General features: G+C 45.0%; 1 protein-coding gene across 7 annotated transcripts in view; it reads right to left on the bottom strand.

The window, feature by feature from the left end:
- The window catches only part of cgnl1 (cingulin-like 1), a 218,847-nt gene that overhangs the window by 28,544 nt on the left and 176,608 nt on the right, over positions 1–13,695 (bottom strand). For all 7 annotated transcript variants that reach the window (XM_063065732.1, XM_063065731.1, XM_063065735.1 and 4 more), the window contains exon 15: positions 1,087–1,170. In XM_063065732.1, the coding sequence (XP_062921802.1) occupies positions 1,087–1,170 (84 nt within the window). The remainder of the gene's footprint in view (positions 1–1,086; positions 1,171–13,695) is intronic.

Raw genomic sequence — 13,695 nt, 5'->3', positions numbered from 1 at the left:
GGGGGGCACTTGATTGAGCACCTTCGCTCTGTCCGCCAGAAAAGGCAGGCTTTCCTGGTGGCCATCCACCTTAATTCTACTTTCCATGCCCATTCCAACATGTCAGCCCATGGCCTTCTCTACGGTCACTATCAGGTTGGAAGAGCAACACCTCATATTCTATCTGGGTTGCTTCCAACCTCCCAGCAAAAATGTCGATTTCTCTAACTTCCAGTCATTTCTCCACCACACCCCCCACACTCCTTCCACCCCACTCCCACTTCTCTCTTTTTTCCATTTCCCAATCTGGCTCTCTTATTCGCTCTTCTCTTCTCCTCAGCTGCCCATCATCTCCGGTGCCCCTGTTCCTTCCCTTTCTCCCATGGTCCACTCTCTTCTCCCATCAGATTCCTTTTTCTTCAGCCCTTTATCTCTTCCATGTATCATCTCCCAGCTCTTCACATCATCCTCCCCCACCCCACACCTTCTTATTCTCACTTCTTCCCCTTTCCTCTGAAGTCCTGATGATGGGTCTCGGCCCAAATTGTCAGCTGTTCAATCCTCTGCATAGATGCTGCCTGAACTGCTGAGCTCCTACAGTATTTTGTGTTTGTTACAAAAATGTACTTCAATTTCACTGCTTGAGGAGTTGTGTAACATCTTCCTTTCAATGGCTAAAAACTCAGCAACATGTGACACTGAGCAGGAGAGCTTTAATAACTATCTGCTTCTGATCTGTTAACATTACAACAACCAGAACACGAAACCGTGACTTCAAACTAAAAGAGGCACAGGGTGGGAGGCATAAGGAATCGTAAGATCTGTCATTCCCATCTGTATTCCCAAGGTTGGACAGCTACTGAACCCAAATGCCAATGGTACATTAAATCAACAAGGGAGATAAACCAAAAACACACAGTTAATCTGGCAAAGAATTTAACCAAATGTTTGCCCAATCATTTCCAACTTAGCATCTTTGCTAATTATTATTACTTCGTCGAAACTGCTATGTATCACTACATGAGTTGGTGTTTTCACTCATTTGTAGTGTAATATTGAACATCAACTCTGCACCGAAAGAAGTCCAACTTAATTCCAATAAAATACCTGTCTCTCTAGTGAAACCTTGTCACATTCCAGATCTTGTTTTGCTGCTCTTTCTTGGAAAAGCTCACTTCGCATTTGTTCAATCTGTCAAAGAAAGAGTTAAATGATCAGGCACAGGTCCCACCAGAACTCGTGAAAATTCATTCAAGGACGGTACTTCAAAGGGTGTAGTATTGAAATTGCCCAAAAATGTCATTATATATTTCCCTTTTCTAATCAGTCACGAGTTGTTCTCATGTAAAAGCTTAACTTTAATTTCCTTGGAAGTTGTGATATTTTGTGCTTTTAAAATTTGTGACTGCAGTTTTCATTATTTATTTCCCAAAATTTCCAAATACGAGTTAATTGGGACACATCAGGACCAATACATTTTGCCCAATTAAGCGACTGCTCCAATCAGCCAAAGTTTCACTGAAATAATTAATAGATATAAAGAAGACAAACTATCATTTAAGTGAGTAACAAATTATGTAATGAAATAGAGAACAAATTAGAACACTAGAAATACTACTACAGTACTATGGAACTGTGAATTAGTTCCTAAAATTTGACAATTGAGGAATTTGCCAGTGTACGTGTCCTTTTGATTGACTGTAAATGAACAAAATCAGCTCAGACACCTAGTCCAGATAATCGATCCATTGCTTTCTTTGAACTTGATAGCATTGCATGTTTTAAGCCAAGGGAACTGTTCACCATGGCAGGATGAAAAAAAAATGGTCCATTTCATCAGCAAGTCAAGAGTTTTGCAGATTTCCAAGTTTCTGCACTTACAGCATCAGCACTATCCTCCTGGCTATGTGTTTCCTTGAAGTTAATGTGGTGCCAACATTTCCATCGAGACAACCGACCATCTGTGGCTTTAAAGTCTTTGTGATCATCTTCTTAGGCAGCTCCTTTGACTTGTTCTGTTTTAAAACATTGGTCCACTGACACACACACACCTCATCCAGTTACAATGGGAAATCATTGATAGACGGCCTCTTCGACATCTAAATCCTTGCCTTCCCAGCTTCATTTTTGGGATGTTTCCTGTTGTCCCTCACGTAACGCCCCTTCTTTTTAGAGTTGATCTTACAATTATAGATTTTGTCACTCCAGTTATATCTACCAGCTGGCAATGAGTGGCGTTAGCCAGATGGCTTTTAATTTGGTCCAGTATGGTAATCTTTTGGCTAGTGTCATATCAGATATTTTTTGTGGTATCTTGGCATGGTTCTGAAAATTTTTCGTGGTAAAAATAAAAAAAAATCAAAACTCACTGCTTTGTGAACCAGTGCCCATCAGTCCAAATAGATAGCAATATAAATACATGCAACTGATGCATATTTTTTAAGCACAGGGTAGTGACTGACAGTCTCACAAGTGCACACGACTGAAAGTAGTTAGAAACTGTTTGCAACAATCACCTGTCCCAATTAAGCAGCATTGTGTCCCAAATAAACAAAGGGAATCCCAGAAAATTTGCAGTTTTCTTGATTAATCTTTTGTTCTTTGAGTTATCCCAAATAAGCAGCTGCCCTGATTAACTGATGACCCAATTAACCAAGTCCTCTGTAGAAGCAAAATGCAACAGAAGCCAAGGTATTGTATGATTGCACTGAACAAACCCAACAGTGGTTTAGAAGTATTTTCAGTTGTTACAAACACAACTGTTAAAATTGGCATGTCGCAAAGGTAATGCTACAATTGCTATGGGGGATTTCAACATACAGGTAGACTTGGAAAATCAGGTTGGTGCTGGACCCCAAGAAAGGGAGTTAGTGGAGTGCCTCCGAGATGGATTATTAGAGTAGCTTGTACTGGAGCCTATCAGGGAGAAGGCAATTCTCAATTTAGTGTTGCAGAGATCCCACCTCTCCCGGAGCTTCCAGGGGTCTCCCGCATATTAATAGCGGCTCCCTGATGCCCGCAAATTATATACAATATCACGGAAATCAATTTTTTTGAGAGCAAGCGAGAGAAAAGCAAGAGAGAGCGCGAGAGCGAGAGAGAAAGCAAGCGAGAGTGCGTGAGTGACTGAGAGAGAGAGAGAGAGAGAGAGAGAGAGAGAGCGCGCGCGCCATGGCAGAGTGTTCCAAAAAAATATAAAACGTACGTCACCCCAGACTACACTAAAGTGTATCCCTGCCTAATAGGGGTCAAAATAATGACAGTGTTGCTCGCTGCACTGTTTGCAACAGTGACTTTTCTATTGCCCATGGTGGGTTAAGACTGTAAAAGACATGTTGATGCGAGTTTAACAGGTGTCATTCGTTCATAAGCAAAGCTAACGTTATTTAAACTAGCTGGCCAGCTGCTAAGGAGCTACCTATTGCAGACATCCCACCTCTCCCGGAAGTCTCCCGCAAATTGATGATGCTACCTCCCTGAAATGAGTTTTTGCAGGGTGGGATGTCTGGTGTTGTGTAATGAACCGGATTTGACAAGGGGACTCGAGGTAAAGGAGCCATTAGGGGGTAGTGACCATAATATGATAAGTTTTGATCTACAATTTGAGAGGGAGAAGGGAAAATCAGCAGTGACAGTATTACAGTTGAACAAAGGGAACTATGGAGCCATGAGGGAAGAGCTGGCCAAAGTTGACTGGAAAGATACCCTAGCAGGGATGACAGTGGAACAACAACGGCAGGCATTTCTGGGAACAATACAGAAGATGCAGGATCAGTTTATTCCAAAGAGGCAGAAAGATTCTAAGGGGAGTAAGGGGCGACCGTGGCTGAGAAGGGAAGTCAAGGACGGTATAAAAATAAAAGAGAAGAAGTATAACATAGCAAAGATGAGCGGGAAGCCAGAGGATAGGGAAACTTTTAAAGAGCAACAGAAGATAACTAAAAAGGCAATACGGGGAGAAAAGATGCGGTACGAAGGTAAGCTAGCCAGGAATATAAAGGGGGATAGTAAAAGCTTCTTTAGGTATGTGAAGAGGAAAAAATTAGTTAAGACCAAAGTTGGACCCTTGAGGCCAGAAATGGGGAACAAGGAAATGGCAGACGAGTTGAACAGGTTCTTTGGATCTGTCTTCACTAGGGAAGACACAAACAATCTTCGAGACGCAGTAGTGGCCAGAGGACCTAGTGTAACGGAGGAACTGAAGGAAATTCACATTAGGCAGAATACGGTGTTGGATAGGCTGATGGGACTGAAGGCTGATAAATCCCCAGGGCCTGATGGTCTGCATCCAAGGAGGTGGCTCTGGAAATCATGGACACATTGGTGATCATTTTTCAATGTTCTATAGATTCAGGATCAGTTCCTGTGGATTGGAGGGTAGCTAATGCTATCCCACTTTTTAAGAAAGGCGGGAGAGAGAAAACAGGGAATTATAGACCGGTTAGCCTGACGTCGGTGGTGGGAAAGAGGCTGGAGTCAATTATAAAAGATGAAATTACGACACATTTGGATAGCAGTAACAGGATCGGTCCGAGTCAGCATGGATTTACGAAGGGGAAATCATGCTTGACTAATCTTCTGGAATTTTTTTGAGGATGTAACTAGGAAGATGGACAAGGTAGAGCCAGTGGATGTGGTGTACCTGGACTTTCAGAAAGCCTTTGATAAGGTCCCAAATAGGAGACCAGTGGGCAAAATTAGAGGACATGGTATTGGGGGCAGAGTACTGACATGGATAGAAAATTGGTTAGCAGACAGGAAACAAAGAGTAGGGATTAGCGGGTCCTTTTCAGTGACTAGTGACTAGTGGGGTACCACAAGGCTCAGCGCTGGGACCGCAGCTGTTTACAATATACATTAATGATTTAGATGAAGGGATTAAAAGTAACATTAGCAAATTTGCAGATGACACAAAGCTGGGTGGAAGTGTGAAATGTGAGGAGGATGTTATGAGAATGCAGGGTGACTTGGACAGGTTAGGTGAATGGGCAGATGCATGGCAGGTGCAGTTTAATGTGGATAAGTGTGAGGTTATCCACTTTGGTGGCAAGAACAGGAAGGCAGATTACTACCTGAATGGTGTCAAGTTAGGAAAAGGAGAAGTACACGAGATCTAGGTGTCTTTGTTCATCAGTCACTGAATGTAAGCATGCAGGTACAGCAGGTAGTGAAGAAAGTTAATGGCATGTTGGTCTTCATAACAAGGGGAGTTGACTATAGGAGCAAAAAGGTCCTTCTGCAGTTGTACAGGACCCTGGTGAGACCACACCTGGAGTACTGTGTGCAGCTTTGGACTCCAAATTTGAGGAAGGACATTCTTGCTATTGAGGGAGTGCAGCGTAGGTTCACGAGGTTAAATCCCGGGATGGTGGGACTGTCATATGTTGAAAGATTGGAGCGACTGGGCTTGTATACACTGGAATTTAGAAGGATGAGAGGGGATCTGATTGAAACATATAAGATTATTAAGGGATTGGACACACTAGAGGCAGGAAACATGTTCCCAATGTTGGGGGAGTCCAGAACCAGAGGCCACAGTTTAAGAATAAGGGGTAGGCTATTTAGAACGGAGTTGAGGGAAAACTTTTTCACCCAGAGAGTTGTGGATCTGTGGAATGCTCTGCCTCAGAAGGCAGTGGAGGCCAATTCTCTGGATGCTTTCAAGAGAGAGTTAGATAGAGCCCTGAAAGATAGCGGAGTCAAGGGATATGGGGAGAAGGCAAGAACAAGGCACTGATTGTGGATGATCAGCCGTGATCACAGTGAATGGTGGTGCTGGCTCAAAGGGCTGAATGGCCTACTCCTGCATCTATTATCTACTGTCTAACTTCATCTCTTCAAGTGCTAAGAACATAAGATATGCCTACAATTCTCAGCTCTACAGCAAAAAACATTAGCCTGATACATTAGAATAACTGCCTGCAATCTGACTCAGGACTATTTCAAACACCAAAAATTAACACACTGGCATCACTCTTGCTGCAACATACCACACTCACGTCACTCCCACCACAATGCACCACACTCACACCACTCCCACTACAACGTACCACACTCATGTCACTCCACTACAACGTAACACACTCACGTCACTCCCACTACAACGTAACACACTCACGCCACTCCCACTACAACGTAACACACTCACGCCACTCCCACTACAATGTACCACACTCACATCACTCCCACTACATGCTGCTTCATAAGCAGGAGAACACTGGGAACAGAATCAGGAGTACAACATCCAACACTTCCAGCCTTCTCGCTCATAACCTGTTCAAAATCTGCTTTTAAAATCACCTTTCCAAAGTATGATTAATACTCAATTACACTTCACTATCAACACTGATAATTTTGCCAATATCAAAATACAGTACACCTAGGTAAGATCCACACAACATAAAAGTAGTTCACCTTGCTGTGCATTTATTATTACTGTAATTGTTGCAATTACAGAACTGCACTGGTTGTAAAAGAGCTAGCTCGCTACAACGTGGACATAGCGGCTCTCGTGAAACACGCCTAGCAGACAAGGGCTAGCTGACAGAACGTAGTGGTGGATACACGTTCTTCTGGAGCGGTTGCAGCAGCGCTGAACGATGAGAAGCAAGCGTGGGATTTGCCATCAATTCTAACCTCGCCCGTAAACTCACCAAGCACCCAGAGAGCATCAACGACCGCCTGATGACACTTCAGCTCCCACTTGCAAACAAGAAGAGTGCTACGCTGATTAGTGCCTACGCTCCCACCATGACCAACCCAGATGACATTAAAGACAAGTTCTATGAAGAACTCGACGCCCTCATCTCAGCAATCCCACAGTCAGAGAAACTCATTCTTTTCTGGGACTTCAATGCCAGAGTAGGGACAGACTACCAAACCTGGGAAGGGATCATTGGAAGACACGGCACTGGCAAGTATAACAACAACGGCCTTCTGCTCCTCAAGACATGTGCCACACACAACCTTGTCATCACCAACACCCTGTTCCGCCTACCCACCCGTAAGATGACGTCATGGATGCACCCACGCTCGAAGCACTGGCATCTGATTGACTACATTATCACCAGGAAGAGGGACAAGATGGATGTCAGAGTGACGAGAGCCATGTGTGGTGCCGACTACTGGACCGACTACCGCCTCATTGTGTCCAAGTTCAGGCTTCGCATTCTGCCCATGAGAAGACCCCAAGGGCAGAAAACTGCAAAAAAGGCTGAATGACTCTAAGCTGAAAAGCAGCAGGGTTGCAGAAGAACTCGTCGATAACCTTGAAGGCAGACTGCCAGACACACCACAGGATGACGGGACCAGCGTTGAGGAACAGTGGACGGCCTTCAGAGACGCTGTCTACACTGCCGCCCTCGAACATCTCGGACCAGCAACCCAAAGAAACCAAGACTAGTTCGATGAGAATGATGAAGAAATACAGGTACTACTAACGGAGAAACATCAACATTACAGAGCGCAGCAGAACGCAGCCAAGAAAGATGCCTTTACCAACGCAAGAAGAAAGTGCAGAAAAAACTTCGCAAGATGCAGGATAGCTGGTTCAGCAAGAAGGCCGATGAAATCCAGGGCTATGCAGACAGCCACAACATAAAGCGTTTCTACGATGCGCTTAAGGCTGTATACAGACCCCAGTCCTCCGGCTCCTCACCCCTCCTCAACACAGATGAGACGCAGCTGCTGACAGAGAAGAAGCAGATTCTGGATTGGTGGGCTGAGCACTTTAACAATGTCCTTAACCGCCCTGCCGACATCAACGACGAGGCCATTGCCCGCCTGCCCCAGATAGAGATCAACAAGAATCTCGACACCCTCCCCACAGTATATGAAGTCAGGAAGGCAGTGAAGCAACTCTCCTGTGGCAAAGCGCCAGGACCCGATGCAATCCCTGCTGAGGTATGCAAAGCAGGAGGCCCTGTTATGATGCAAAAGCTGACTGTTCTCTTCCAGTCCACGTGGAAAAAGGGACAGGTCCCGCAACAGCTGAAAGATGCCAGCATAGTCCACATCTACAAGAGGAAAGGCAACCACCAGTCTTGCGACAACCACCGAGGCATCTCCCTCTTGTCCATTGCAGGGAAGATTCTGGCCCACGTCCTGCTCAACCGCCTTCTCCAACATCTTGAGCAAGGTCTGCTCCCAGAAAGCCAGTGCGGCTTCCGTGCTGAACGTGGGACCGCGGACATGATTTTTGCTGCGCGCCAACTCCAGGAAAAATGCCAGGAGCAACACAGCGACCTCTTCGTGACCTTTGTCGATCTAACCAAGGCTTTCGATACGGTCAGCAGAGAAGGCTTGTGGAAGATCATGGAAAAGTTTGGCTGCCCCAGGTTCAAGTTCATCACAATCATCCAGCAGTTCCACGACGGTATGATGGTGAAAGTTCTGGATGACGGCGATGAGTCGGAGGCCTTCCCGGTGACAAATGGAGTCAAACAAGGCTGCGTTCTTGCCCCGACTCTGTTCAGTATGGTATTCTGTGCCATGCTGACAGATGCCTTCCGTAACTACGAAGAAGGAATCCACGTCAGGTACAGGACTGACGGCAGGTTGTTCAACCTTAGGCGCCTGCAGGCAGTTACAAAGGTGCAAGAGACTGTCATCAGAGACTTCTTGTTTGCTAATGACTGCGCACTCAACGCCAGCACAGAGCAGGAGATGCAGCGTGAAATGGACTGCTTCTCACAAGCCTGCGACAACTTCGGTCTCATTATCAGCACCAAAAAGACCGAAGTTATGTACCAGCCTGCCCCAGGAAAGCCATACCAGGAGCCGCGCATCACGGTGAAGGACCAGAACCTCCAGGCAGTCGACAACTTCACCTACCTGGGCAGCATACTCTCTCGCGCAGTGAACATAGACGCTGAGGTCAACAACAGGATTGCTAAAGCTAGCGCCGCCTTTGGGAGACTCCGTGAGAACGTCTGGGAGCAGAGAGGACTCAGCCTTACCACAAAGCTGAAGGTCTACTGTGCAGTGGTCCTTACCACCCTCCTTTACGCCAGCGAGACCTGGACTGTCTACAGCAGACACGCCAAACAGCTCAACCACTTTCACCTGAGCTATCTCCTCAGACTCCTCCACATCAGGTGGCAGGACAAAGTCCCCGACACGGAAATCCTGGAACGAGCTGGGCTCTGCAGCGTCTACACCCTCCTGCTGAAAGCCCAAGCCAGGTGGGCTGGACATGTGGTCAGAATGCCAGACAGCCGATTGCCTAAGCAGCTGCTGTACGGAGAACTGTGTCAGGGCAAGCGCTCAGTTGGGGGGCAGAAGAAACGTTACAAAGACTGCCTCAAAGCGTCCCTCAAAGGCCTGGGTGTCGACATCAACACGTGGGAGACGCTTGCCCTCGACCGTCCACCTTGGCGCAGCAAGATCACCACAGGAGCCCATGCAGCTGAAGCCAGACGCATCATCGAGGCGCAACGAAAGCGTGCTGTGCGCAAGACCCGAGCAGCATCCACTGCCACGACAGCACCCACCCACTTGTGTCCCACATGTGGGCGAGCCTTCAGGGCCCGGATTGGCCTCATCAGTCACCTCCGGACCCACAGCCACCAATCTCCCATTTGACTTTGAAGTCATGGTCATCTTCGACTACGAAGGACGAACAACAACAATTGTTGTTCCTTTCCACACCTTGTGGTGCATTAGGTGGCAACACTGCCGTCTCTTTTGCCATCTGTGTTTGTATGAGCCCGATTTGCTAGCTTGACCCTCAACACAGCACAGATGGAAAGCAAGCAAGGAGTTGGCCCACTTGTCTTGAAGTCAGTGCAGATGCTACTACACTACCACCGGCTACTATTATAGTAATATTTGAGTATTGTAAATATATTGTTTGATTAAGCATTCTTTGTTTAAATAATTCATATGGGTTACATACAAAATTTACACCCATCTCTTGGGCTCCCTTGTTTTTCTTTCAATTAGTTTAATATTTTGAAGTTACAAAGTTTAACAGTGGTGATGAGGAAGTTCTGAGCAAAACCGAGATGACTTCCTATCTCTGGAAGCGTAGCAAGATGCACGAGTTTAAAAAAAAGTGTAGCAAGATGTTCCAGTGATATAAAAAAATTGTAGCATGTTTTTATTTCTTCACAAAAAGAGAAAGATGTTTTAAAAAGTGTAGAAAATGGAAAAGCTACATCAGAAAGATCAACGTATTTGATTGCACAAAAGATAACTGGAATGCATATATTGGGTGAATTGAGCAATACTTTGAAGCAAATCAAATAGCCAATGAAAAGCGAATGCCAATTTTCCTGTGCGTACTAGGTGGAAAAGCATACAGTTTGCTTAGAAATATAACTGTTCCAACCAAACCAGCCAAAATGAGCTTTAAGATACAGTGAAAGTAATGCAGGAACCATTTAGAACTAAAACCTTTGTTGATTGCACAATGCTTTACATTTCATAAGTAGTATCAAATGGAAGGGGAGTTCATTTCAGCATATGTGGTTGAATTGATGAGACTGTCTTAGCATTATCTGTCCAATGATGGGCATAATGATTCACTGAGAGATTGATTAGTTTGTGGAATCTTACAAGAAAACATTCAAAAATGGCTCTTAACTGAAGCACAACTCATTTAAAAGAACAGTTGAAATTGCTGTATCAATGGAAACAGCAGACAGAGATACAATTGAGTTTCTGTCAGGAATGAATGTGAGCATGTACAAAATTGCAATGTCTAAACAGAAACTAGTCTGGCTGAACAATTTGTGTTACCATTGTGGCAGAGGCTCACATACACCAGACCAATGTAAGTTTAGAGGTGAAACTTGCAGAAAATGCAACAATGTAGGACACATACATACAAAGAACATGTTAGGCAGACAAAATAAATCAACTGCACAGGGAAGAGAAAAAGATAAAAAAGTCAAGTTGTAGTTTCAAAAAGTACACTAATCTGCATTCTGTTGAAAAATCTGATAATGCTGAGAGTGACACAGAACTAGGTAGCCTTCAGATTTACAATGTGAAAACTAACAGGAGAAAAGCGATATTTTTAAACCAGAAGTGAACAGCAAGTTAATTAGAATGGAATTGGACACTGGCTCAGCTGCTTTAGTCCTTACACAAAATAAGTTTGAGAGGCATTTCAAAGATACTGAACAAGCCTGCAGATATCCAACTAAGAATTTATGGAGAATGACCTTCATAAGAGTGAAATACTGTGCTGCAACACACAGCTCAAACCACATCATCAAGTTCGCCGATGACACTACCGTGGTGAGTCTCATCAGCAAGAACGATGAGTCAGCATACAGAGAGGAAGTGCAGCGGCCAACGGATTGGTGCAGAGCCAACAACCTGTCTCTGAATGTGAACAAAACAAAAGGGATGGTTGTTGACTTCAGGAGGATACGGAACAACCACTCTCTGCTGAACACTGATGACTCCTCCGTAGAGATCGTTAAGAGCACCAAATTTCTCGGTGTTCACCTGGCGGAGAATCTCACCTAGTCCCTCAACACCAGCTCCATAGCAAAGAAAGCCCAGCAGCGTCTCTGCTTTCTGCGAAGGCTGAGAAAAGTCCATCTCCCACCCCCAATCCTCACCACATTCTACCAAGGATGTATCAAGAGTACCCTGAGCAGCTGCATCACTGCCTGGTTCGGAAATTGCACCATCTCGGATCACAAGACCCTGCAGCAGATAGTGAGGTCAGTTAAGATCATTGGGGTCTCTCTTCCCGCCATTACAGACATTTACACCACATGCTGCATCCGTAAAGCAAACAGCATTATGAAGGACCCCACGCACCCCTCATACAAACTCTTCTCCCTCCTGCCATCTGGCAAAAGGCACCGAGGTATTCGGGCTGTCGCGACCAGACTATGTAACAGTTTCTTCCCCCAAGCCATCAGACTCCTCAATACCCAGAGCCTGGACTGACACCAACCTACTGCCCTCCACTGTGCATATTGTCTTGTTTATTATTTATTGTGATGCCTGCACTGTTTTGTGCACTTTATGCAGTCCTGGGTAGGTCTGTAGACTAGTGTAGTTTTGTGTTGTTTTATGTAGTTCAGTGTAGTTTTTGTATTGTTCATGTAGCATCATGGTCCTGAAAAACATTGTCTCGTTTTTACTGTGTACTGGACCAGCAGTTATGGTCGAAATGACTATAAAAAGTGACTTTGACTTGACTTGATCCAACAAGCCACACTGGGCTTGAATGTGATAAAAACACATTACAGGAGGGGCAAGCATTGTGAGGATGTGTGTGGCTCAGACAACTACAACTTGATTGGAGATCCATCCACCACTTGCATGCCACATCCCCTGCGATAGTCAACTGAAAGCAAACTAAGAAAGGTACTGGATGATGCCATAGCAGTGTTCAAGGGTGGCACTGAAAATCTCAAAAGATGTCAAGGGTAAAAGAGTGTTAAATGGAAATGCCACACCCAAATTTTACAAAGCCCGCCTGGTTCTTTATACCATCTATGATAAAGTGCCAGTGAGCTAGATTGCATGGAGGCTGAAGGAATTCTTTCCCAGGTTGTGTGGAGCCTACGGGCAATGCCAGCAGTCAAGAAGAATGGGTCTGTCAGAATCTGTGGTAATTTTATGGTCACCATCAACCCAGTACTGAAAATAGATCAATACCCTCTGCCCGGGAAACAAGGAGATTCAATGTTTCATTCCTGGACAAACAGTCCCAAGTAAGGGACCGATGAGCTGGTCAAAAGTGGGTACCTGGAAAGATTAAGTTCAGAACTGGACCACTCTCCTACACAGTGGAGATTCAGTCGGTGTCACCTGGAGACATCACATCGATCAGAGTCAATCGTTAGAGAGGAGGAGGGTGGCCAGAGCTGTCAGAACCACTTCCTGCAATCCCAGAGTCAACTCCTACAACTACCACGGAGAAGACCCCAGAACCTGAGATTGTTTCACAGCCACAAGCCTCACCTGCCAAGCAGAGTGATCCCCCTCGTCAGGGAGGACCTTAACCCACAAGAGCAAGAAAGCCTCCACAGCGATTAACACTTTAGGTCAGAATGAGACAATTTAGAATTTACTATGCCTTGGATGTCTATATAGTAGTTGTATGATATCGCACAGTGCATATACAGTAGTTGAGATGCATTCTGTATTGAGTTGGCATTTATAGCTATACAGGGAGGAGTGTTGTGTATTTAATATTCCAGTAACATTGTAAATATTTAGCAACACACACAAAATACTGGAGGAACTCAAGTCGGGCAGCATCTATGGAAATGAATAAGCAGTCCACATTTTGGGCTGAGACCTTTCTTCAGGACCAGAAGGAAAGAGGGAAGACACCAGAATAGAAAGGTGGGGGGAGGGGAAGGAGGATAGCTGGAAAATGATAGGTGAAGCCAGGTGGGTAGGAAAGGATTAAAGGGCTGGAATCTAACAGGAGAGGAGAGTAGACCATAGGAGAAAGGGAGGAAGGGACACAGGGGTAAATGATAAGCAGATGAGAAGAACAGGGAGGCCAGAGTAGGGAATAGAAGGAGAGAGAAAGAGGGAAAAAATTTTTCTTATGTAATGCCCTTAGATTTTACTGCTAAGCGTTTACTGCTAATGCTGTGGGATATTTCATTTAATAGTTTTTTGTAGAAACTGTGTGTTCTTCTAGTAGGGTTTGGATTACTGTTAAAGATAAGGAGTTGTTCAGTTTAAGAATGTTGGGTCAGCCAATCAGGATGGTGGAATTGGGAGAAGGTT

Source organism: Mobula hypostoma, chromosome 13, assembly GCF_963921235.1.
Source record: "Mobula hypostoma chromosome 13, sMobHyp1.1, whole genome shotgun sequence".
Taxonomy (NCBI): domain Eukaryota; kingdom Metazoa; phylum Chordata; class Chondrichthyes; order Myliobatiformes; family Myliobatidae; genus Mobula; species Mobula hypostoma.
Note: the sequence above shows the minus strand (reverse complement) of the source record. Positions and strands in the feature narration are given on the sequence as shown.